The sequence below is a fragment of the Natator depressus genome, chromosome 6 (genome assembly GCF_965152275.1).
Source record: "Natator depressus isolate rNatDep1 chromosome 6, rNatDep2.hap1, whole genome shotgun sequence".
Taxonomy (NCBI): Eukaryota; Metazoa; Chordata; order Testudines; family Cheloniidae; genus Natator; species Natator depressus.
Genome location: NC_134239.1, coordinates 117,115,928 through 117,143,766, shown reverse-complemented (window position 1 = coordinate 117,143,766; position 27,839 = coordinate 117,115,928). Strand labels below are relative to the sequence as shown.

At 41.8% G+C, this 27,839-nt stretch overlaps 1 protein-coding gene across 1 annotated transcript in view; it reads right to left on the bottom strand.

Moving 5' to 3' along the window:
• The window catches only part of KCNH5 (potassium voltage-gated channel subfamily H member 5), a 238,882-nt gene that overhangs the window by 206,252 nt on the left and 4,791 nt on the right, over positions 1-27,839 (bottom strand). The window contains exons 2-4 of the mRNA XM_074956404.1: positions 15,849-15,972; positions 10,299-10,405; positions 5,064-5,192 (exon numbers count right to left, since the gene is read on the bottom strand). Of these exons, the coding sequence (XP_074812505.1) occupies positions 5,064-5,192; positions 10,299-10,405; positions 15,849-15,972 (360 nt within the window). The remainder of the gene's footprint in view (positions 1-5,063; positions 5,193-10,298; positions 10,406-15,848; positions 15,973-27,839) is intronic.

The following is a 27,839-nucleotide window of genomic DNA, read 5'->3' as shown; positions in this document are numbered from 1 at the left end:
TCCAACCTAGACCTTCCTCACTGCAACTTGATGCATAATGATGCCAACATTTATTGTTTTATATTTTCAGAGAGAGAGAGAGAGAGAACTGAACAGACATAGGGAGTTCCCCCTGATTTACATCAGTGTAAGTGAGAGGAAAATCAGGCCAATGATGCGGGGTTAACAGGCTTGGACTGGATATTTTATCCAAAGTACTCTGATCAAGTGCTGTTAGACTTCAGCCGTATTTCCTGGTCTGCCCACGTGAAAGCAGAAGACAATATGCCCTCTTGCCCGGAAAATCGGCTTTTTAAACTTGCAGGTTAAAGTCTCAGCCTGCTATAGGGCAATATTTTGGAATGGTGCTTAAATATAATAATTGGCATTTGAAAATAATGAGAGCCGCCCATTTCAGACAACAGCAATAAACAGAGAGAATTTTCACAGCTTAATATTTTCCCCCATAAACACATATTGCTGAGGTGGAACCAATATGGATGCCCCACCCCCAGACTGGGGAGAAGGAAGGTTCATTATGCCATCCACTACCCCTTCTGAATAAGCACTCTGCAAGGATCTATACAAGGGGAAGGGCAGACAGTTAGCTCGGGCTGGGAAGTGGACAGCCCAACAAGCAGCGAGGGCAGGAGAGGGGAACTGCCATCCCCACAGAGGTTCCCCAGGAAAGCTCAGCCAGCCTGGGGAGGTAATATCATTGCTCTGGTTGGGATTCCTCTTTAGTAGGTCTCGCTCAGGCAGCCACAGCTTTGGTAACACAGCTCCATTGGACCGGTGCTGCAAGAGAGTGGCACAGGGCTTCTTTGCCTAATGCAGCTCCCTGGGGACACGCAGAGTTTGAGGGCAGATTCCATGAAGGGCAAACCCCATTTTCCCAAAGGAGCAAAGGAGAGGAACTCTGTGCAGAGATTTCCCTGCTGAGCATCTCCTTACTTGCTGAACCCCACCCCTCCATTGAGTTTGGGGAGGGAGGAGAAGGATTTGTCCCCATATCATTACACCTGTCCAATTAATAAGTCCTTTCAATTAGCTGGGATTTACCTTGAAAGTTTCAGGAAATTGTTTTCCAGGCTGAAGCAGTGGTCATGGGCATGCGTCAGACCATGGAGTTTATTGTGCAACGAAGAATTTTTAGCCAGTGTGACAGGGTCGGGCCAGATGGCTACAGCAGAGTGATCCTAGTGGGATCCAGGAAGTGGGTGGGCAGAAGCCCACCCACTTATAAAGGGCCACACACACACACACACACCCCGCCCTTCAGCCTAAGGGGAGGATCCACAGGACCTGGAAGCCAAGTGATTCCAGAGGACAACTAATGAAATAACAGGGACAGGAGTGCAGTCAAAAGGGTCAAACGAAGGGTATCTGATTGGGACACCGAGCAAAGAACCCCAGACAGCGCCCACTGCTCCTCGAAGGCATCAAGGGAGCCAGTGGACGCCGCCCAGAGGAACTCTGCCCGGATGCGTGAATGGACAGAGGATCGGAAATGGGGCCGCTTGTGACTGTGGGGCCTGTCAGCCAACCTCCTCTCCCTGGTTTTATAGATGGCTCTTTCGCCAGGGCCAGGAGGAGGTTGACCAGGAGGTCCCGTGACTTTGTGGAGAGTGATAGAAGGCAGATATATTAGCCCCAGGTTAAGCAGGTCCCTTTTCCCTGGATAAGGTAACAGGGGCAGTTCCAGAACAATCAACAACTTGCTGAGACCAATTAAGGCAAACAGGCTAATTAGGACACATGGAGCTAATTAAGAAGATGCTAGAACCAATTAAGGCAGGCTAATCAGGGAACCTGGTTTAAAAAGGACCTCACTTCAGTCAGTGAGGGGCGCGCAAGGAGCTGAGAGTGAGAGGGCATGCTGCTGGAGGACTGAGGAATACAAATGCTATCTGGCATCAGGAGGATGGTCCTGTGGTGAGGATACAGAAGGTGTTGGGAGGAGGCCATGGGGAAGTAGTCCAGGGAGTTGTAGTTGTCACACAATTGTTACACGAAACATTGTAGACAGCTGTGATCCACAGGGCCCTGGGCTGGAACCTGGGTTCCCCCCATCTCCCTACTGGATACAGGAGGAGTTGACCTGGACTGTGGGTCCCACCAGAGGGGAAGGTCCCTGGCCTGTTCCCCGACCCACTAAGTGGACCAGCAGAGACTGTGGGGATTGTTCTCCTTCCTTTTCCCCATGCTGGCCAGCGATGAGGTTAGCTGAGTGAACGGCAGGTTTGAGCCACTATCAAAAGTGGCCAAACTGAGGGCTGCCGTGAATCTCTGAGGCAAGCAAATCCACCAATAAGCACAGGACCCACCAAGGCAGAGGAGGAACTTTGTCACACCAGATACTAACTCCATTCTAGTGGCAGCAACAATATTGAAATGGCTGAGAAGGCATTTCCATTTCAGGTGTCCTTTCATGCTCTTATAACTTCACAAAGAATTCATCTTTGGATAGAAATTTCTCATACTTGGTCTTAGCCCAAAGGTGGACTTTTTAAATTATAAACATATTTATTTATTTGTTTATTGAGAGTCTGAAGTAAATACTGGCAGACCAGGTGCCAACTCATGCCGGGACTCCTAGGCCTCACTGAACACTGACAAATCCATAGCTGGAAACCAGTCTGGCTCACACGTGCATTAGTATTGTCAAAATAGCTATTAGAGTTCTAAGAAGATGTTTAGTGTTTAGACTTTATCAAACACTTGTAAATTGCTGCATACATTAATCTTATAATATCTGTATCCTATGATATAAGGTAGTATTTACGTATTTGCTTTGTAACTATAAAAATGTTTGCTCTAAAACTGTAAACCTGCCCCACCAGAAAAGAAAAATCATCAAATGTGAAATACTAGTTTACCACAAGAGGGGTCATCTCCTGCCCAACAAAAGAAGGCCTATGGGCATCAGACAAACCATTGTAGAACATCATTGGACAAAAGACTTTGTTGCTTGCCCCCCTCCCCAAACATCCATGAAACGGAGATGTGCACAAATCCTCACCCATCAGCTTAAGCCCTGGGGGAAAGGAATAAAAATCTAAGTCAAGAAAAACTTATCACTATGCTGCTTGGAATGGGAGAGGGCAAAATTTCTATGCATAAGAAAGGGATCCCCAAGCTGTTTAGCCTGGGTTAGCCCTCAAGGACACAAAGAGCTTGCATATTACAGCAACATCTAATACCTGTTGATACCTAAGACTGTAACTCATTTGTGTGTATATGTTTACCTGCTTTAACCTTGTAAATAACTTATTCTTTTTCCTGGTAGATAAACCTTTAGTTAGTTTAATATAGGATTGGTTACAAGCATTGTCTTTGATGAGAGATGTAAGGTACAAATGACCTGGGGAAAGTGATGGTTCTTTGGGACTAGGAATAACCTGAACATTGTGATTTTTGGTGTAAGGGACCATCTATCACAAAGGCAGTCTTGCCTGGGTGGCAAGATAGATCAGCATGCCCAAGGGGACTGTCTGGGACTCCATGTTAAGGCTGTTATAGTGTCTGAGGAGTTCACACTTGTTACTTGGTTGGTGAAATCTAGTGATAGCCAGTTTGGGGTTTGTGTCCTGTTCCTGGACAGTCTGCCCTGAGGTTGGCACACATACTCGTAAGCCTCTCCAGACAGCCTGACAAATATATTCAGTAACTTTTGAATTACCTGAGCATGGATAATCAGATGTTATCCACACTGTAAGAAAAATCATTCAGACCCTGGTTTTTTGCACTTGGATGACACCAAGAGTCTCTCTTTAAAGCTTTGGGTATTCATAAAAAGAAAAGGAGTACTTGTGGCACCTTAGAGACTAACCAATTTATTTGAGCATGAGCTTTCGTGACCTACAGCTCACTTCATCGGATGCATACTGTGGAAAATACAGAAGATGTTTTTATACACACAGACCATGAAAAAATGGGTGTTTATCACTACAAAAGGTTTTCTCTCCCCCCACCCCATTCTCCTGCTGGAATTAGCTAATCTAAAGTGATCACTCTCCTTACAATGTGTATGATAATCAAGGTGGGCCATTTCCAGCACAAATCCAGGTTTTCATAGTTCATAGTTCTTCATGAGAAACACAGACTTTGCCAAGTTTGGGGGGTGGGCGGAGAAAGGTGAGGAATAAATAAATGATAAGCAAATGCAAAGCAAATCTTGTATGCAACAGGATATTATTTCCCTTAACCAAGTGTGCACTAAGTATAATTAGAAAAACAACACACACATAAACTTAGCATACAGCAGCCATGAAGCACAGAATATGCCTCAGGATCAGGAGAGACAGTATAAACAGGTCCTTTTTACCCTTCCCCAGCAGCTGTCCTTGGACAAGGCTGAGGATCTGGCCCTGGATGTTTATTTGAATAGGCCACTGCACATCCAAATGAACACCATCTGCAGCAGCTGTTAACAAATAAACACAACAACCAGAGCTATGTTGATATCATTGCTGGCAACGAGGAACAAGCAAAATGGGCCATTTCATTGTAATTTCACCTTCAACTTGAAAACGATATCAGTACCTCATCACCAAGGGGGAAAAAAAGGGTTTACTAAATGGAAAATTATAATCTCCTTAGGGAAAGATGTTTAATTTTCAATCTCCTAAAACAGTAAAGTTTAACAAATAATTAAAAGTGGCTAAAGGTGTCTCAGAATGATACTAGTTTCGAATCTAAGCAAAATCTAGCTGTGCTGAAACAATCAGTGAAACCATACCAAAAAAAAAGAACAGGAGGACTTGTGGCACCTTACAGACTAATAAATTTATTTGAGCATAAGCTTTCGTGGGCTACAGCTCACTTCATCGGATGCATACCAAAAAAGAAGATACACCAAGTCTAGGGATAGTTGCAGCATCTTGTTAGTGAATGTTACATAAATAGTGCTTGATCTTAGAGTTTTATACCACAAACATAGCAGAATGATGTCAGAACTTTTACATATTGCTAAGCATTTCCTGAAGCCAAGAAACACTTCACATTCATTGTTTGCTTCTGCTCTGAGGTTCAACTTGAATATGTGTATTTTAACATTAATAATAAATTATTTTAAAAATTACCTTTTGTTGAATCATCTTCAATTGGTTGTTTGAACAAAGTGATATCTTTAAAAGTGCACAGGAATAAAACCACTTTTTCATGTTCATTTCTTATAGGTGCTATTTGCATGTAGAACCAAACTGGGGTTCCTGGAGAAGAGAGAAAGAAACCAGGGCATGTGGTAGAACACCAGCTTTCCACAACTCCTACATGTTTTAAATGCTGTATTACATACATTTATCTGAAAACCATTTCTAGATAGCTGTACCTTTGCCATGTTTGTTTGGGTCTATAATATATTCACATGCGCGTTAAAATGAGAAAATGCTAGCAATCCAATTAACTACCACAAGTAACCAAAGAAAGAACCCCAAATAATCTCTGCCATAACACTGTTTTATTGTTCCCCTTTTAGCCTGGTCTCTGCCTATCATTCTTCACCCCCTTTGGAGTTTAGGTAGTTCTCATCCTCAAGGTAGGCAAAACTTTCTGATATTTCTAAAGTAATAAACAAGGCGAGAGGAAAACCTTGAAGGTTCATGTTACACATCACAGAGAACCAAAACAAAATGGCAAAGACACCTACGTTTTTCCTTTGCTGGCCACCTCTTAAAAACAAGCTTTAGATTTTTTTAAAAACATTTTTAAATGTCTCTGTAAAGTAGGATGATGCTGTCAAATGTGCCATGTCCCAGATTTGACACTCTACCACACATGAAAAAGAACATTCGCGAGATGAGCTCAGCCATCCTGCCTCCCAGTCTCCTGGGCTAATCACCAGACCATACCCATACCCACCCCCACAGCTGGATATAGAGCACAAGAGGTCTGACTCCCAGTCTCTCTGCTGCTCTAACCAACAGATGATATACCCACCGATATATCTTCCTCTTAGTATTTGAATTCAAGGCAAAACCATTTTACAATCCTGGCACTTTGGTTAAGCAAACAATCAACAAAGCACCTAAAATGCTAGAGTGGTTAGGATAGCGGATATATATGCACACTGCAGGAATGTAATATGCTTACTGGTACATCATGCAGGAGAATGAAACTAGCAAGTGTCCTGTTCTCTGTATAGTCAAATTCACCCCTGTGTAGTCAGCCACCACAAGGACTGTGCACCACATCAGTTCTATTTCTGCATGCTGATCTGCTGCAGGGGAGGTAGATTTTACTCTTATTGATTTGGGATCCTAAACAGTTTGCGTAGAGATACGCAGTTCACTTGTATGAATGACATGTCAGTAAAGCCTTCCCTCCACTAGAAAACATGGACCACCCTGAAAGTCAATTGCTCCCCATAGCAAGCTTATAACACCTCACATCCATACATAGAGGTGCTCCAAATGGCTTACTATCATCAGCACAGGGCATGGACTCTTCGCAAATTGCCACATGGATTAATCTCTGGCAAGGTGCTTAAGGTGGTGTGATTGTATATTCGGTTTATATCCATCCCTGGCAATCTTGTCACACCACCGAAGCTTTTGGCAAACTTGGGATTGTCGGCCAAGTAGCAGCATTCCTTCGTACACACACTTTGAAACTGGTTGGCCATCTAGTCAAATAATATGTCCAGGCCAAGAAAGCCATTGAAACTGAACTAGCGTGGATGGAGACGATTGCTAGTTCGGCTTTTGAATATCCTCATTTCTGATCTTGTCCTGCCACTTGATATGGAAAAGTGGACGGAGACCACGAGAATGGAAAACATCATTCCAACATTCTTCAGCTTTCCTCTATGCCCACATTTCACGTCCATTCAGCGGAGTTGGTCTAACTGTGGTTCCATAGATCCGCAGCTTGACAGCGAGCTTGATGTCTTGACATTCCTCACAGAGGCTACTGAAGGGCCAACAACAGGGCAGCAACGGCTACTTCACTGGCATCCACTTCTTTTGAGCATCTTCAGACCTCGTGCTGGAGAATGGCTTAGCAGAATGCACAATGCCACTTGGATTAGACATGCTTTCAGCCAGGTTAAAAATTGTTTTCAGTCTGAACTGTTTTGGTGCCAGTATGGACACAGACTAGTCCATCCACAATGCACTGTTCGCCTTTCAAAATCTCCCACCATGCATTGCTTCTGGAATTGTACCAGAAACTGCAGAATAGGTGCCCAGAGGGCACTGAAAATAAAATGGTTTAGCATAGGACTAGTGTGGACAAGGTCAAAACTGCAATTCACCATGGCTAGTGTGGCTACATTGAACTGTTTGTGATTACACCAGTACCATAATAGCAGTAAGTGGTACAAGCACAAGGAAGGCCTGTGGTTTAGTGTATATTCCAGGGACATTGTGCTGACTCAATTATTTCAACTCCCAATGGCCAACTCAAGATTTACAAACCTGAACACTGGCTTCTAAGAAGTTTGTAATGTGCAGCTCTTTAGACAAGTAACTAATTAAAAAGCAGAAGGCACTCTAATAAACATAAGGAAACCAGGCAGCCCTCATACCAGCAAGCTTAAAATGCTAAGTAAGTGCCTGAGGGCAGCAATCCTGAGGATAATGCCTGAAAGCAGCATCCCCTTGATAATATCTCTCACTATGCTGGAGGCAAAGGAGAAGCCAAACAAATCTCAGTCACTACCAAAAAGAGTCTCTCAGGAGAAAAACCTACACAACTCATGAGCAAGAACACACAATACTGCTGGGCACAGGGTGCGGTTTGAAATGAACACTGGGTGTTCTCTCACTTGGTCTATGAAAGTGCAGTGAACTCAGAGCAGAAGGATGGTGACACCTGGCCTCCAGTGGGAATAAACTGAAAGCCCTCAATCTGGTAACAGTCAGCATTTTCTGCAGGTGTTCTAGAAGAAATGTACACTACCTATTTTTTGCTACAATGTTAACCTTAACATGTGCTTTTATAGTGTGGTCACTGTAAGGACTTATTTCAGAGTAGCAGCCATGTTACTGTGTATCCGCAAAAAGGAAAGGAGGACTTATGGCACCTTAGAGACTAACAAATTTATTTGAGCATAAGCTTTCGTGAGCTACATCCAATGAAGCGAGCTGTAGCTCACAAAAGCTTATGCTCAAATAAATTTGTTAGTCTCTAAGGTGCCACAAGTCCTCCTTTTCTTTTTATAAGGACTTAGTTTTGCCAACCTGCAGGAAGCCAGGTACAGATTATGACTGGGTAGAACCAAGTGCTGGACAACGCATTTGCTGAGATAGAAGTCGGCCAGTTAAAGTGTTAGTACCAAAGGGAGTCTTAATTCTTGGCTTTTGGGGAAGAGAGAGAGAGAGAGAGAGCGAGAGAGATTGAATTTAAGGATGGGATCCGATCCAAGACTGAACAGAGAATGACCCTATAGACTGTACTTGGATATTTTCTTATTACAAAGTCCTTCCGTTATCCCGCATATCTTATAAAAAATATAGACAGAAGAGCTGGAAATCTGGGTACAGCTGAAGGTTTTAATGAGGAAGCTGTGTTTCAGGGATTTATTGAGAGGCAATCCACTCAAGCCAGGGATATTCTTTTCGAAGCAAAAGCTGTTGGCCTGATATGGGAAAAGATCAGGAGAAAGCTTTTAGCTTTTCTATTTAAAAATAAAAGGGAAAGGAATTTAATGAAAGACTGAGACCTGTTAACCAGGAGCTGCCACTTCAGCTTATTTTTCATAACATAACCCACTAGCAAAAGGGAGAGTTGATTGCGAGGGATCCATTCTGTTACCAGCTGGAAACAGGGCATGGCAACGCTAGAAGCCTCTTCCAGTGGAGAAATGCAGGGCAAACCCATCTCAGGACATTTTCCTAACATGTGGGAGCAATCAGGCAGAGTGCACAGACAAAAGAGCAGAGCAGCAGAAAAGCAAAGGAACAGACATGACCATATGCCAAAGACCAGAATGGTGTCATTCACAGGACATGTCAAGACACCTGCAGCATTACTGGCAGTGAGAGCTGCAATTGCTCTTCTTTCAATGGAAAAGTTTGCTAAAATACTTCGGGATGGACAGAATTTGGGAGATCTTAGGATACCTTATTATTGCTTCAGTGTGTGCAAGGCAAAGGATGAGATGATTTCTCCTAAAAAGGGAAAGTTGAATTAAAGTATAAACAACACACATATCACTTCAGGAAGCCTTAGCAGGTGCAATCTCAGGGAGCAGCATTGTCTTAAATCCTCTGTTCATAGTTAGAGACAGAAGTGTTTGTAGTGACATATAGCACAACTATTGGATGAGGCCCTGGAACTTGATTTGCCCTTTCCTATAGTTCACTATTTTCCTGCAACTGAAGTACACTAGGAAAAGCTGTGGACCCAATCCTGCAAGCTACTCCATGCAGGCGCAGGGGTCTGCCCGTGGAGAGCAGCTTGCAAGGCTAGGGCCTATCACAACTGAATGAACGTGCAAGTTACTGGGTCAAGCTTCCGTGACCTCATGGCAGCAGCATTCTTTGAATAGTGATTAAGTCCAAGCATAAAAAAAAAAGAGGGACTGAAAGAGTTAAAAACACAGAGTCTGTAAACTCTGCCAGCCAATCCACAACTGACAGATTGTGTCCAGTATCATGTTAAATGTTGATGAGCAAGAACAATGCACAGGAGCAGCATAAACACCTAAAGAGAAAGAGTAGGATGGCAATATGTGGTGGCAACCTGATTCTGAAGTAAAATCATCTCCAGTTCTTCAAACCTGCTGGAGAGGCCAGCCAGCTGAAGGAGAGAATTGGTCACACTGTTGAGTTACTACATTGTCCTCTGCCTTCTAATAACCTTGTACTAATTCTTGACTGGGTCTTATGTTTGGTGGTCTCATTCAAGTTCCTAATGGGTGTCTTTATGCATCATAGAGCCATCAAATCAGTAAGCACAATTGACAGGACCATAGACAGCTGGGACATGAGTGTTCCAGCTCATCATTGAGGGACATTCTCCAATCTGCATGGAGTACCTCACACAGTGCTTCCTACCAATGTACCTAGTTTGATCACCTTCATATACCCCAAAAGTTTCAAAAATGAGTTGTGTTTCTGGGGTCCTCACCTGAGGCATTTTAAAGGAGCCAGACTTTCAGAAAGTGCTGAGCACCTACCTACTAAAAACCAGACCCTTTTAGGAGGTCTCAAGTGGTCCATTCAAATATTATGGCACCCAAAATCACTAGTCACTTTTAAAAATCTTGCCTGAAACTCCCACACAAATGTTAAAAGAAAAATTGCTATTGCTCAATTATTCATTTAAAAAATGTACTGTCAATTACCACCAGTTGTATACAATGTTATACATACTGTTTTTCTTGTACAGGAGAATTTCAAAGCAGTTTGACTCATAGTTGTCAAAAGTCTGTCTGACTTTTTCAATGGTCTTCTTATCCGTCAGTTCCCCATACATAAAACTGGAAAAGAAAAATCCATTTTGCTTTTTTCCCCACAGTCAAGTAACAACTTATAAACATTAGCTATGCTGTAATTGTTATCCACTGAAATTTAACTATGATTTACATCTCATTTCAACATTTATGGTATTCCAAGATTGCCATGAAACCTACAAAACAAACAATTGTGGCTGCTTATTTATTGTAAGAAAGATTTATGTGCTGTCATTTTACATAGTGACTTTCTAGGTATACATTCAAGGCTAGAGTGTTAAAAAAAAGAGCTGACAATATACACCACTGGGGCAACACATAAACATGCTACAGTGACAAAATGATAAAGTAGAGAAGAAAACTCAACAAAAGCCATGCAAATTCTCAAATCCTCTTAGAGCCCCTTATACTTCTGAGGCAGAATGGAATCCACTACAGATAAATCCTAGGGTGACCAGATAGAAAGTGTAAAAAATTGGGACGGAGGTGGAGGGTAACAGGTGCCTATATAAGAAAAAGCCCCCCAAATCGTGACTGTCCCTATAAAATCAGGCCATCTGGTCACCCTAGATAAGTCCTGATGATCCAAGCATTAGTTATGAGAATGCTGAGTTACCCAAAATTTGCTTCCATGCCCCAAATCCAGAATTCAGACCAAAGTTCCATTCTCTAAAATTATGCAGAGGTACCCCAAGACATTCAGGTAATCCGAGTTTACTTATAAAGGTCTGATTATGAATCAAGACAGGATTTCACCAACAAGAAATAAAGGCCGCAATTCTCTTGCAAATAGAGTCCCCAATCCAGCACAACTTTTAAGAGTATGAATTGCCCCACTAAAATCAAGTTTGCATTTATCCCATGTGAGTGGGAAGGAAGTCACTGGGACAACTCACACGAGTAAAGTTAGAGATGTGCCTAAGTCCCTTGCTGGATCAATTCCCCAGCTACCCTGTTCAACATTATACCTTTCAAACAGTGCATTCCCAACATCAATTATATAAGTGCCAGCACCTGTAATTCATATTGGCAGGATGCATTTCAGTGGAAGGGCATCCCTGGTTCAAATTCTCTGTGCTGCTGTAAATATGCAAAACTCCGTTAAACTCCTCTGAGGTTTACTTACATAATATTTACCTCACTTGGCTAACTTGTGGAATAAAACAGAACTGTATGCATTGGCTTTTTATTGCACAAGTTAAGAAACCAAACTGCTAGACTATTACACAACTTTTTGAAGTATGCAAATACACTTATTTATTTCATGTTATTCAACTAATTTTTGTATCACACAATTTGGAAAAAGTACTAAAATGCATCTGTACATTCCTCCTCCTCCCCTCCACTAAGCAGGTATCAATGCAAACTTAAGGAAGGTGTGGGTCTGCTGCTCAATGGAGAAGATGAGCTGGGAAGGGAAGATGATAGGAAGGCAGAGCTGCTCAATATCTACTTTGCTTCAGTCTTCTCACAAAAAAATAACATGCGCCCAGATGACTAGCGAAGTTATCATAGACAATACAGGGGAAGGGATGTAGACTGGGATAAGTAAAGAACACATCAGATCTTCTGACCAATTTGAATGAATTCAGATCAGCAGAGCCAGATGCTATGCACACAAGGGTACTGAAAGAATTAGCTGAAGAAATCTTGGAGCCACTGGCAATAATATCTACAAACTCCTGGATGACAGGAGAGGTCCCAGAAGTTTAGAGAAAGGCTAACAGTGCCCATCTTGAAAAAGGGGGGAAAGGATGAGCCGGGGAACTATAGAGCAGCCAGCCTGAGCTTGATACCTGGGAAACTACTAGAGCAATGTATAACCATTCAATTAGCGAATAGCTGGAGGATGAAGGGGTGATCATAGCAGCCAGCATGGATTTACCAACAACAAATCATGCCAAACCAGCTTGATTTCCTTCTTTGACAGGGTAACTGGTTTGGTGGATAGAGGAAATATGATAGACATAATATACCTGGACTTCAGCCAGGCTTTTGACACAGTCCCACATGACATTCTGATAAGTAAGTTGGAGAAATGTGGACAGAACTACCATTAAGTGGATACATAATTGGGGGGTTCCACAGGGATCTGTTCTGGGTCTGGTGTTGTTTAACACCTTTATTAATGACCTGGATGGAGGTATGGAGAGCAGGCTGATCAAGTTTGCAGACGACACAAAGCTAGTAGGGGTTGCCAATACTTTGGAGGATAGAGCTAACATTCAGAGGGATCCTGAGAAATAGATGAACCAGGCTAGAGACCACAAAATGACATTCAGCAAACAAATGCAAGGTGCTACACTTAGGGAAAACAAACTAAATGCCCAAATACAGAATGGGGGATAACGGGCTTGGCAACAGCACTGCTGAGAAGGATCTGGGTGTTGTGGTGGAGCACAACCTCAACCTGAGTCAGCAATGCAATGCTGTTGGGGAGGGGGGAGCGTGAATGCAATTTTAGGTTGCATTAACAGAGGCATAGCAGGCAAGTCACGGGAAGTGATAGTACCATTCTATTCAGCGCTGGTTAGGCCTCAGCTGGAGGACTGCATCCAATTTCGGTCACTGCTGTATAGAAAGGATGTAGAGAAACTGGAAAGGATCCAGATGCGAGAGACAAAGATGATCAAAGGGATGGAATGCAAGGCATGTGAGCAAAGGCTGAGGGAACTGGGTATGTTTAGTTTGGAAAAGAGGAGATTAAGGGGGGGGACATGATAGTGGTCTTCAGATACTTGAAAGGCTGCCATAAAAAAAAGATGGGAGAAAAGTTGTCCTCTCATTGCCTCTTGTCCTACCCTCTGAGACAAGGGTTCAAACTACAGCATAGCAGATTTAGATTAAATCTCAGGAAAAAGTTCCTAACTGTAAGAACAGTAGAACAATGGAACAGACTGCCTATGCGTCTTCACTGGAGGTTTTCAAAAAGAGGCTGGTATGAATGGGCACAGATCCATTGACTTTACTTCGAAGGGTATGTCCACGCTGCAGCTGGGAGCAGGGCCACCTGGGGGAAAGGAGGGCGCAAGAAACACTGATGCGTGGGATTGCAGCACCATTCAGGTTTGGCCCAGCAACCCCTCCGCAATGGAGGGACCACCAGTCCAAACTGAGTGGTGCTGCAAGCCCGTGAGCCAGGTCACAACACCTGGAGCAGGGAGCCGGGCCCAGCCCCGTAGGACAGGAGCCAGCACTATGGAGTTGCAGGGGAGGCTCCTCTCCATATGTAATACCCATAGCACATAAACATGCACAAAAACACTGCTAGGCAACAAACCTTTTGGCACCTTCACTATCTGAAGTATAATTGAGGGGGTATTTTTAATAGGAGAACTCATAAGTCCTCATTTTTCGAAGGTGTTTAACTAAAATTTTCCTATATTTCTGTTCTGTACTTGTAATGGTTTTAATTCAGAGCCGTGCTAAAGAGGCTTGGCTGGCAGCAAGTAGCTGATATGGATGTGTTTCAGTACAAAGAAACCGTAGATGCGATCACGGGAGTGCAACAGGGCAATTCTATCAGTGCACCTGGGATGGCTGTGATGAGGTTGTCTCCATCAGCCCCCATGCGTTTGTAAACTTGGTTGCTATTGCCTATGTTCAATATTGCACAGTGACATCGCAATCTTGTTCCTATACCATTGTCTGCTATAGGAAGCCTGCATACTTTCAGGAATCTTGGATTCCAAAGGTTTCCCCTCCTCCTCCTCCTCAGAGAAAAGCAGAGCAGGCTACGTTTTCATAGAATCACAGACTATCAGGGTTGGAAGGGACCTCAGGAGGTCATCTAGTCCCACCCCCTGCTCAAAGCAGGACTGATCCCCAACTAAATCATCCCAGCCAGGGCTTTGGTGGTGGAATCTCCTTCCTTAGAAGTTTTTAAAGTCAGGCTTGACAAAGCCCTGGCTGGGATGATTTTGTTGGGGATCAGTCCTGCTTCGAGCAGGGGGTTGGACTAGATGACCTCTTGAGGTCCCTTCCAACCGTGATATTCTATGATTCTATGATCTCCCTAGGTAACACATTCCAGCGCTTCACCACCCTCCTAGTAAAAAAGTTTTTCCTACTATCCAACCTAAACCTCCCCCACTGCAACTTGAGACCATTACTCCTTGTTCTGTCATCAGCTACCCCTGAGAACAGTCTAGATCCATCCTCTTTGGAACCCCCTTTCAGGTAGTTGAAAGCAGCTATCAAATCCCCCCTCATTCTTCTCTTCCACAGACTAAACAATCCCAGTTCCCTCAGCCTCTCCTCATAAGTCATTATGTTTTCCCATTAGCAATGTGCTTGTTGCCTCTTGGTGAAAATGGAATGGTAGTTAACGTGCTGCATATATAGAGTCAGATTTGCTCCCTGGGTTGCTTCAGTTACCAGCAGTGTAACCAGGTGTGGGCCCTGGGTAGCAGCTGCTCTGCCAGGATTCTTGGTGCACATTCTTTATGAGGCTTGGAGTTGGTTAACCCAGTCCAAAGAAAGCATCTCCCAGGGATTCAGTGATCTCCCAGAACATTTCCCAGGCACTCAGTTGAGGAGGCTAGGATGGATGCCCAGCCATAAATTAAAATTGTCCTCTCCTGACAGACCACCAGACAAGGGGTGACAGTACATCCACCTGCTGCGAGGGATAGCTGCCCCGATGGTGACAGAGAGTGCAGTTTCCACCTCAGTGCGCTCATGGGGGTAGGCCTCTTGCGAGTCAATTAGAGTGAAACTAGTAAAAAATCTTCCACTTGTGTGGACTGAAACCAAATTTTTAAATATCCTACCATGTCTGCACCTCTCTTTCAAATTCATTACAGTGCCCAATTGTAACCTCGCTGATACTGGTGTAAATCAGGTGCAATCCAAGGCAAAGGAGAACCTAGCCCAGAGTTTCTAAAATTTTCCTTTTCCACTGAAGATTTTTCTTCATTCCTGCACTGCTCAGAACGTTTATACCATCAACAGCCATTACAAGGCAAGTCACAAATCCCTCAACTCAGGACCTGGCAGCTAATTAAAGGAAGAACTAGCTTGTTTTCAGAATATGGATGGCAGAAAATATATTCATTGGTAAATTTTATAAACTAAAAACAAATCTATATCATCATCAGAATCATTTCATTTATGGCTCAATCCTACAACATGCTGAGCAGTCTGGCCCTGATACAGCAAAAGCACCGGATTAGTTCCACTGACTTCAGTGGATCTATTGACTTCAGTGGAACTACTCATGCATACAGTTAACCACATGTTTAAGTGCTTTGCTGGATCAGAGACAAGGTGCTCAGCACTGTGTAGGATCCAACCTTTAGAGTTATAAACTCTATTGACTGCATTGGTACCTTAAATAGTTTGTCTGTAAAATTACAAACTTTTAACAGATCATTTTTAAATTAAGGCTTTCAAGATCATTTAAACATTTGAGCAGAGTCCTGATTTTCACTCAATATAAATAATTTGTAAATATACAAAGGTTACATACCTGCAAGTGCTACTCTTCTGCATGACGTCAGCTCGATGATATCCAGAGAGTTTACAAAAACCGTCATTACTATAAACTACAGGCCAGTCCACAATCTGGGCATTTCCCAGTAAAAAGCTTGATTCTAAAAAGAAAAAAAAAAAAAAAAAAAAAGAGGAAGATTTGTAGTTAACCACCATGTAAGTTTAAATAATCCTTGTGTTATAAACCAATTGCAGACAGTTATTCATATTGATAATATCAATCAGATAGGAGTTTAACAGATAACCAATTAAAGAATCTCAAGAAAGGATATGGCATGATAAAATGAAAAGTTACATTTGATTGGACAGGATTTGTTTCTAGTATGGTTTGAAGCTTCTTTCACCTAAAAGTACTAAAACAAGCACCGCTCTTAGAATTTACTGTATGAATTGTTTAAGAATCACCTATTATCAACATCTGATCAGGATATTGTGCCTTGATATCAACCCCAAACTACATTATAAATTGTTTATTTATGTGTTAAATGGTCAGTGTGCCTAGCACTGATGACAGGCATGTTACATAATAAGACAAATAAAATACTGGACTTTTCACAGTTCCCAAAGTCTTTCACACAACTATTCAGAGGCAGCCACCTCTGGGGTGGAGGATGGCCACCAACACACAGAGAGAAATTTGCACAGCTATGCACTGTGCTATATCACGCCTATAATTAATGGCAGATAATAGAGAAGATGAATGGAACTCTAATATAGTGATGGGAAGCAAGAACAGTAAAAAGTTCAAGGCTGAGATGAGAAAAGAAAACAACATTGTAGATATAGACTGGAAATGTCTATTTTACGACATAACAGGAGGTGCTGGCCCTCGTTAATTCTATCAGCCTATATCAGTTCCTGTAAATATGCTAATATTTGCCGGGAGTATTTTCAGGAGGCTGACCGCATGTTTAAATATCGCTTCAATCACCTGTTCTTTTAGTCAGCGCCTACAGCTCATACAGATGGATTGGCACAAACATATTAGGAGCTAGTCCTAAAATAACCAGTTTGGAACGTTGTTCCTCCAAAGCTCCTTCTAGCAAGGTGTTTCTGAAGCAGGAAGTATCCATTTTCTTCAGCTGTACTGAGTGTTATATGCTCATCAGCAATGCAAACATTTCTAATATTGTTCCTGTAACAATGTTCTCCCTATAGCCTAAAACAGAGGTTCTCCATTTACGATCCAGGGTCATCTTTGATCATTGTGTAAATGTGTTTTTACTGTAGCTATGGAGCTATTCAGTAACTTTCACCACTGGAGTGGTGCAAAAAACCTAATGAAATGTAGCCATTAAAAGTCTCTAATGTACAAACTCAGTGATGATACAGGTATCTTCCTCTCAGCACAAATATTGTCCAAAAAAGGTCTAAAGGAGAATTTTTAGCAGCTATCATTATAATAGTGAAAGGATAATTATGCCTACTGCTTTTGTTTATTTGATCTATTTACCTTACTTTCATATCAGAGCGATAATTTGTATTTTTATAGGTTCTACACTGCACTCTTTCCTATGGTTTAGAGGCTTGAATGTAGAGTATATAATTCAAATACTATTCTATTGAACATGGAAGTATATTGCAAAATTTTTGAGTTTCTACATACATCTCTCTCACATACTTTACAAACTTGAATTTAGGGGAAAAAAACCATCTGAAGATAAATATTTTTCCTTGTGAAAATCTAATAAAGACAGAATGATGTAAGGGTAGAGGTTTGGATTTCGTGAACTTCAACCTTTTTAGATTCGTATAATTAATCTGAGTTCACCCACAGATCTTTTTTATCCCAAGAGGGAGTCAATATTTTTTAAACTTGTTTTTCTACCTAAAGGGAAGCAAGTGACCCAGGTCCATGACTGGAGCTTCTACGTATACCACAATACAAATAAATAAATACATAATATCAGATGACAATGGAAGCTTTGCCATTGACTTCAAGAGAGCTAAGATTTCACCCACTGTACTGATACTCTAGGTATTTTTTTCCTCTTCCCTCTACTTTCTACACAGTGTATCCCTGTTTGTTACCCTCTCTGCACCATTTCCCCACTACTTTCTAATTGGACTTTCTTCTCTGAGAGAGAGAGTGTGTCTAAGCAGAACACTAGTCCAGTAACGTCTGGATGCGGGTTCAACTTTTGAACCCAGGACATTTAGGTGGGTGTAACAAGTGTGTGCATCAGTAATTGCTGAGGCTGTAAAAAGGGATTGAAGAACTGCATGGGAAGCACAAAAAAACAACATCCCAGGACCGTGATGAGTGACTGTAAAAGAGATGTTCACACTTTGGAGATGTAACCAGAGTTCTTTTCCGCACCACTGTTTTATTTTGGCAGCCCTACTGCAGCACTAATGGAACCTTATCCATTAGTAACACCCCCGCTGTTTCCAATTCTGAACACGACTGTTCCCACAGGACAGTTTTTAATTTTATCCAGTGCATCTGCATATCAGCCAACCCCCTCTCCCCGATTAGAACTGCTGAATGGTCTTTACAACATTCACCCCAATTAACTCCTCTCAAGTGGGCTGGAAGACATGCACCGTTCAGAGTTGGTGCAGGACTTTAACGTTCCCATGAGAGGAAAATCCTTCTTGGGAGAGACTGTGTGAATCTACAAGTATTACATGAGTGTTGAATCAAAAACAGGATTGATTTTGCACACACTCAGTATACTCATTTTCTATAACTATCTTCCCTCAGATGTTCTAGACACTTAGAAGTAAGAAACACCTTATATGAAAACAGGAGAGTCCTCCATTCACCAGAAGTGAACTGACTGGCTGACATTTCTATTGTATACATATTTCAGTAGAATCAGATATCCAAACACAAAATCATTCAGGGATATCACGTGGATATGTGACACACCCTCGAGGACCTGAGATTCATAAACCAATAAAAAGATTACATAGATATGTAGTCTTATCATTTGTGACAGAGATAATCTTGATCCTATATTCCTGTTATGTAAGTGTTTCAGAACACAATGTACACAGCGTAAGAGGCACGTCACAGCCAAGAGCAGACATATGGCATGCCTGATATTATATTTTTGCACTTTTATAGCGGCTTACATCTCCGGATTGCATAGTGCTCGAAAAGCATTAATTAACAAAGCCTGACCAAACCCATGGGAGATAGGAAAGCAGCACTGACTTTGGGTTATTGTTTTGTTTTTTCTTTATTGATTTTTCATGAAAAACACAAAAATTAAACAAAAAATGCAAAATTTTGCAAGAGGCTAAATTTAGTACAATGATCATTGTAACAAGCATCAGGCCAAAGACAAACAAATATACAAGTCTCTTGCTTTGTGTATTTAGCTTCTTCTCTTTAAAACTTTGACAAAGGAAAGAGCCCACAGATATACCAGGGGATCAGTGTATAAAAGTTTATAAATGCAATCTGAAAAATGCTGATTTAGTAATGACATCCTGAGTCTTCTTATATCATAACCACATTAATGCATGTGTATAACACCAACCTGTCTTTTTCCCCCCCATTTGATTGCTGATAGAGTTGTTTTCTCCATCAAAGCTGTGTTTGACAATTTTTACATTACCACTGTGATTTTGCCAGAATAAAACTCTAAACAGTTTTTTGCTAAACACCAGAGCTTCTACACACAAAGCAGGGTTAGCTGCCCCTAGTCAGTGCTGGAAACAATGCCAATCATCGACTAACCTGTCCCATATAATTTTTTTCTTCACACAAATTCTAAAAATACCATAGGGGCCTGTGCAAAGGTCTTTCAACAGTTCTGAATACAAAGATGGGACCCGCTCCAAGCATCTGTAAATTAAATGAATCTTCCTGCAAACAGCAGGAAAAGGGCACTGACATGTCTTCTAGTATCAAGAGATGAAGTACTCAGGACACAGAAATATAATACACCTTCACTTTATGCAGAGAGGAGTATTAATGAATTATGCACTGGTTTGAGTGACCCTCACAAGGTCGCACCCCAAAACTCTGGCAGAGATTGCACCCAGGAGTCCTTGCTCTTAACCCTCTGTTTTAACTGCTAGTATATTATGCAATGTTTTGAATTTTTGCACCCCTTTTTATTTTTTTGAAATCTAACCTCTTGGTAACAATAGACATAACTTAACAGAGGGTACAGTATAGCAGTTTATGGGGGTTTTGCCTGGTTTGAGATGTGACAGCTTTGGATCACATTGTCTGAAACATCTAATTGTGGACGAACATTTAGGTTTCTGCAATGACTATGAGCAAGCTTTGGTCCTAACGGCGAGTCTGGGACTAAAGTTACCTATTTGCTGAGGCAGATTAAGGTTTCCTGGGACCCTGGACCAGAGCAAGTGGGGGGCCCCTCCCCACCCCTTCCACCTGCGGCCGACCCCGTTCCTCTCCTTCCGCCTGCAGCCCCACCCCTTTCTGCCCCTTCCCTGTGGGCAGGGCCCACCCCTGTTCCACCCAGGGTCCTCCGCATTCCACCCCCCCATTGCAGCCCCGCAACCCCTTTTGCTCCTTTCTCCGCCACCCCCACTGCAGCCCCAAGACAGGAGAAGCTCTGTCCCTGCACCACAGGGTCCACCGCAGGGGTCTGGGTGCTGGGGCTTCGCCCACCAATGCCCGCATTTCTGCGGGAGACCAGGGCCAGGGTACTGGGGCTTGTCCAGCCTTTCCCACCTGGCGCTTCTGCTGGAGAGTGGGGTCGGGCGCGGGGGCCTCCCCTGCTACCCTGTGGCTTCTGCCAGGGATAGGGTGACCAGACAGCAAGTGTGAAAAATTGGGACAGGGGGTAGGGGGTAATAGGAGCCTATATAAGAAAAAGAGCCCAAAATTGGGACTGTCCCTTTAAAATCGGGACATCTGGTCACCCTAGCCAGGGACAGGTGGGGAGGGAAGGCGCTAGGGCTTCCCCATCCCGTGGCTTCTTCTGTGGTCGGGGGCCATTGGAGGGGGGCTTCCCCTGACCCATCTGCCCAGTGCTGCTGCTGGGGAAGGGGGTCGGGGCATGAGGGCTTCCCCCGCTTGGCGCTGCTGCAGTGGAGCAGGGTCGGGATGTGGGGGCTTCCCCAGCCCCGCCCACCTGGCAGCCAGGGCTCTGGGCTTACAGCGCCTGGCGGCAGATTTATTCCAGGGCCCCCCAGTTGGCTGGGACCGCAGGGCCCGGGCCTCGTCAGCCCAGAGGCTAATCCGCCACTGCCTATTTGGCCTAGTTACAAAATTATACAACTTACCTACCTAAGGAATGGTCAGCACTTGCAGGACAGCTTTGGTCAAAACTAGTACTGTGTTGTGCTTCACATTCAAAACACAGTCAACTTTGGGTTCATTCTAATCTCCTCTGACAGGTTGTTCCATATTGCCAAGGGCCATTGAGCTCTGTGGCTAGAACATTGTCCAAGAAGCATTTCCCAGGACGCTGGCAATGGAAGAAGGCATTTTTTGCCTCTGCTAACATTTGCGTAGTGATAAAACTTCAGACTACTTCAATAAGCAGAGTGAGGGCAGTATTCTGGCTACCTCCTTAGGCAGTTTTCCTCTTTCTGCCAGTGCGCCCGTGTCAACTCCAATGGACTGAGAGTCCAGGGATTAAAAGGTTATGACTGTACACACATATCTATGTACCAGAAGTTTAGTGGGGCATTCAATCCCCACTTGCTACAAACTGTGTTCTTAGAGGTTTCAGAGTAACAGCCGTGTTAGTCTGTATTCGCAAAAAGAAAAGGAGTACTTGTGGCACCTTAGAGACTAACCAATTTATTTGAGCATGAGCTTTCGTGAGCTACAGCTCCGATGAAGCGAGCTGTAGTTCAGGAAAGCTCATGCTCAAATAAATTGGTTAGTCTCTAAGGTGCCACAAGTACTCCTTTTCTTTTTGTGTTCTTAGATTAATTTATATTTATTTTAGTTTTGTAGAGTTTGGGAAATTTTAATTTTAGTGTTTCTTAGTGTTGGTTTTAATTAGATGAATCAATAAAATTAGCACATGCGGTAAACTAATATATACATATATAATTAGAACGACAAGAGCCCTACAATAAAGGAAAATAAAGAAAAAAAATACAGAAACACTTACATCTACCTCTGTATTTGGTACTAATATTTTACACAGGTTATATTTACCTAAAAAAATTTAAAACCAAAATTCAACCCTATAACTTTCCTGTACATATGCCACAAACTAATAAAACAATTCCTTGCACAGCATGAGGTTACTCAGATGAGCTAAGACAGTAGGATCAGGACCACAGCATGTAGTCAGCCTATGGCATTAATTGCCACAGGAGAGGCAAGCTGTCCAGTACACACTAGCTTTTAAAAGAACTGAATTATTTTATGAGCTATAAAAGAGTTCAGAAGTTCTGGATGGTAGGAGGGTACAAGTAAACAAATCCTGGATAAAATATGGGTAATTTACACTCATGTAAACTAAGTGCTGTATGGTATAGCCCAGAAAAGAATATATTTTCCTTCTACGTACAGCAATGCACAACTTCCCAGGCACATTACGGAGGAGGTAGAGAAGTGGGGAGCACTTACATCTGGACCATTCAATATTGGCCATTGCTGACCACCAGATACTAGATGTGATAGACTCTGATCCAACATAGGAATGTAGGAGCCGAGAATTTCCCAACTAGCTAACTGGCAATAAATCATTATCTGAAAAGATTCACATGCAGCTAACTTTAAAACTTCCACAATTATTAAGTTAAAATATCTATTAGTGTATTCCCTCTTGCTTGAATTTAATTGATGTGCTGAAAATGCACTTTCATTTTACATCTCCTTTGAGAAAAGTCAATTTTTATGATTTCTAAGCTTGTCTGATGGCACTGGGTCCACCAGGCATTTTTCCCACCTCCATCTTGTTGGTGTGCTGCAGAATGCCTGAAGCAAAGTTCTGTAGGATATATATATTCCTTTAATAGATACTTCTAAAAAACACTGATTTCTATAGGAGAACAGGAATGCAGGTCTCAGGCATTGGATATGCCTGCCTCAGAAAGAGTTCCTAGCATCTCGGAAGGGTCAGCTTCCCTTTTAATGAGCTAACATCACTCTCGTATTTTCAACCTTTAATACAGGTGGCAAGCAACTGTACTACTGAATGAACACAGTTAGCAAATATTCTACCTTTTGCTAGCACTGTTTCTTGTACAAATCAAATATATTTTAAGTTTCTCGTGCTTCTATTTTGCACATAAGCTCCTTCATATAAAAAGGTAGGAGACTATGTAGTACAGCACCAAACCTTTAATATTATCTACATAATCTCACAATGGCTAATGTTCAGCTTTGTTCTGAACCTGGGAACCTTGCTTTTTAAAAAATGAGCACGATGTTCAAGTAATTTTTTTTTAAACAACAAAATGCCCAAAGCAGTGTAAAAAATACACGTTACATAATGATGGAAAAGCAAGAACAGCTAAATCACTCTAGGAAATGTGTTTAGCCAAGTGAAGAACATCATCTCTGCTTAGTCTTGTCTTAGAAATACTCAAGTACAATTTGTAAAAACCATCATTTCATATTTACATCTCCTCCCAGGAGAATATGCAACTAATCTTTTAAGGAACCAAACAACTATGTTGGAAGGAGGAGATATACAAAATCAAAGACACAGTAACACAACCAGAAATAAAAAATAGGAAAAAATAAGAAAAAACACGTCTTCCCATCTGAATAGATTTATTATCCAAATCAATTTTACAAGCACGGCACTTCCAACCCAGACTGAGCGCAGCCAGGAACTGACAGGCTGTGTGAAAATGCCTGGAATTTGGTTTCAACTTTGGCTTGCTTCTTAACTCTCTTATGAGAATCTCAAACCACTTACGTGACTGTCAATCAACTGTCCCAATAACTAAACCGATATCAGCATATCCATGCAATCTTCACTACCTCCTCTCGGAAAACTCATGAGACTGTACAAAATAAAAAAACTTTTCAGATTCCCCCCTTTATATTTGATTTCCTTTTAGCCAATCTAATCAAGCCCTGACACAGACAAATAATGATATTCTACTGAATTTAGTCAATGGATCCAGCTACACACTCACAGCACGGCACACAACCATACAGAATGCAATAGAAAATCCTGATCCTGCAAGCTGACCTGCATGGGAAGAGCCCCACTAAAGCCAAGGGGGCTCTGTGCAGGTGTAGCAGTCTTTCCATGGGGAACAGTTTGCAGAACCAGGGGGCCAAGGTTGGGCCTGATGGTGTAGATGAGCCATCACATTGATACCACAAACCTCCTTATGACATTCTTAATTTGTACTGTAAAGGGCGTTCTACATTTTCTAATAAAGTGTTTTTTTTCTAGTGCCTTTTAAATATGTAGAATCATGTCAGTCTTTTCAAATGCATCCAAACCTAATTCTTGAGATCTGCTTGACAGATTCATCACAGAACAACTTCCTGCTTCAGATATTTATTTGTACTATTATTGTTGTTAATATTTATATTACAATAGCAAACTGAGGAGCAACTCACGATTGGTTCACCATTGCGCTACAAGCCAAAAAGCTGCTCATCAAAAATGATAAAATTGGGTACACAAATATATGTTTCACTGTTTTATCACCATGTACCTGTAGTAGGACAACTATGAGCATGGCAGCCGTCAGCAATTTCCAAGGCAAACACTAAAAGAAAAACGTTATAATCTGCATTTAACTTATTGTCCAAAAATTCAAAAGTTAAACTAGTTGCTACACAACAAGCCTAGTCTCATGTATGTTCTGATCCTTCACTCTTTACTGAGGCAAATACCTACCTCAATGGGGGTTTACATCAATAAAGACAACAGGTTGTCCCCATTGCTTGTCTGAGATACTATTTTATTGCATGATGGCCATAAGTTTTACACTGCATGCCTTCTAAGGCCATGTCTATACATACAGCACTGCAGAGGCACGTGTGGTGAAGATGCTCTATGCCGTCAGCATAAAAAAACCCACCTCTGCACGCAGGATAAATTATGTCAGCAGGAGAGTACTTTGTGCACACGAACACTTACTTCAGCGTAACTTATGTGGCTCAGGGAGTGGAATATTCACACCCTGAGAGACATAAGTTTTGCCGACATAGGCTGTAGTGTAGACACAGCCTAAATGAATTATCACAGAGTTAAATTAGTTCAAACCTGTCACAGATACCAACAAACTACCCATAACATGTCCAGTGAGTCAGTTCTCTATTAAAATTATGCGCACTGCAATTGGACCAAATCCAGCCTGCCTTGTTTACCTGGGTAGTCCCATTAAATCCAAAGGGAATGCTCATAAGAGGAAGGCAAGCAGGATCTGGTCCACTTTGTGTGAAAATGTCTATTTCAAAAATAAATACTAATTTGCTGCTAATCACCACTTGTCTGAAAGTATTATGGAATCTGCAGAAGCTGAAAGTGAAGGTGTTTGGAAGTTATATAAGAAAAGGAAAGCTTTTATACCATCTTATACCACTAAGGTAAGTTTTTACATGGTAATTAACAAGAGAGTAAAACCTGGAGAAAAAAAAAACCACTCCTCTGCCATTTATAGTGCTACAAAATATTGTATCCCAGGGCCAAGATTTTTAAAAATAGGAGCCTAAATTTAGGATCTTAGATCTATAGTTAAGGCGGAGTCAGCAAAAACATGTTTAATTTTACGCATATAAGCATCCTATTAACGTAAATGAGACTATTAATGGGTATAAAGTTAAGCACAGATTTGCAGGACCAGGGCCTTCTTGGTACCTACCTACTTTTCATCAGTGCTGAGCATCCAGCCTCTCCCATTAAAAGCAAAGGGAGCTGTTGGGTGTGCAGCACTCTTGAAAATCAGGCAAGATCCTAAATATGGATTTAGGATCCCAACTTTAGACTCCTTGTTTGGAAAATCTTGGCCCATAATTTTAGTTGTACATAGGATCTAATCCTGAAAACACTTACACGTGTAACTACCCATGTAAGTAGTCCCACCAGCCTCAATGTATTTATAGTTCAAGAAATTTGTTTTGACAGAGAACAATGTCTGATTTTCATACTCTAATTTGTGAGAAAGACTGACAACGTTTTGAAAGCTAAATGCTATGCACACGAGGCGTTAGGGCCCAATCCTGCAGTCCTGACTCCATCAAAAGTCTTAATGAAGTCACTGGGACTGCTCACAAGTCAATTGGATCAGTCTTGTAATTTCAAATGTGTACTGTTCTCAGCTCCACACCAACTCTGAGCCTGATCATACCATCCTGACTCAGGAAAAACTCTCCTTTACTCCAGTGAGATTCCCTCCCACTGGGAGCCAGGACTGCAGGATTGCGTCCTAATAGCTGTTGAAAGCATTTAGCTTTCAAAATATTGTCGGTCAGTCACAAAAGCTCCCAAGTACGTGAAAACCACACATAACTCTTCTTTGTCAAAACAAGTTTCTTGAAATGCAATTTAACTTGAAAGAATTATTAGCCCACAACATTACCTCTTATAGACTCCCATCAAACAGAAAATACTGTTTTATTCATTTTAAAAAAATCCTTTGTTTCAGTCATTAAATGCTGGCTAGCCACCAAGTAATACAGTGATAAAGTAGGCAAACCACATGTATTTCCCATTCAATTAACTTTCTTACATTTCTTCTGGTTATATAGCTCTTCCAGTAACAACAACAGACTAAATATTTACTCTAAAAGCCAATAATATCATTTTACTGTTTTCTTTCAGATTTAAACACCCATCTGTAGATGCAACAACACTTAGAGCGCCCTCTTGTGCCATATACTGAATGCTGTTCTCCCTGAAGAGAAGTAAAAATCCCTCTTCCAGAGCAGCATCCAGTTGTCATTAACTTGAAAGAAAAAGTATTTACAAACATAAAAGATATCTTCATTGTAATCCAGCCAATCAAATATCAGTGAAAAAAAACCTAGCTCTTCCCTTAACCAACAAAATGGTACGTACACATTTCTAAACTATTGGTATCAATTTTTCATGATCAAATTTTAAGTTTATGTTTAAAAAACCACTATAAATAAAACTCTCCCTGGTTTCAACAGGAGTCACAGGCACTTAGGGCTTCAGGATCGGGCCCAGCAAAGGGAAGTCTCTTGGGCAAGAAGAGGGTGTCTGGGATAGAAAGCACTGCTCAACAATGTACTGCAATCATTATATAAATTCAGTTTCAAAATCCATCCTCAGGCAGACTTATAAATGAAACCCAAGAATTTAATCAAATTCCAGTTGTAATCATCTGGATATTTCAAAAGCTAAATGATCCACTAATTATAATAAACTTATTAGACCAAGTTTATCACTGACCTGACTGCAATGTAGCCAAATGAGTTAGACCACGAATTAATTTGGCCACTGGTTTATAGCCCTTGTGCTTAAGAATTTAGGCACTTGTGAAAGGTGCTCAGCCTTAGTATTTCTACTAACTTGTCGTAAAAAATTTCCACAATGGAGAGAATCTTCAGTTGTATCAGGGTCAAACAAAAATCCATTTAATTATTGTGAGTTTTTTTCCTTGCCAGACTTATAAGGCATCAGACAACTCCTGATGGCTAGTTTGAGGGACAAAAGAGGGGAGCTGACACTTATTTACATATATACATTTTCAATATTTAAAATGTATATAAAAGGTTACATATATGATCGTACACCTTTCCCCTCCCCCTTTGTGTGTCACTTGTCTTCTTAGCCCCGGACCTTGCAACTGGTTCTACAAGGGGCAGTTCCTTTCACATATGTGGAACCCCACTGACATCACAGAGCCTCATCAGGGAACAAGATCCCTATGGATCCGATTGCAGGATTGTGGCATTAAATTGTAAGTTCTTCAGGGCAGAAACCAAAGTGAAATCCTGGCCTCACTGAAGTCAGTGGCAAAACTCCCACTTCCTGCAGTGGAGCCAAGTTTTCTCCCCAAGTATTCATATGTATTTGTACGATGCCTAGCACAACAGAACCGTGCTCCTAATTGGGCCTCTAAATGTTAATGCAAG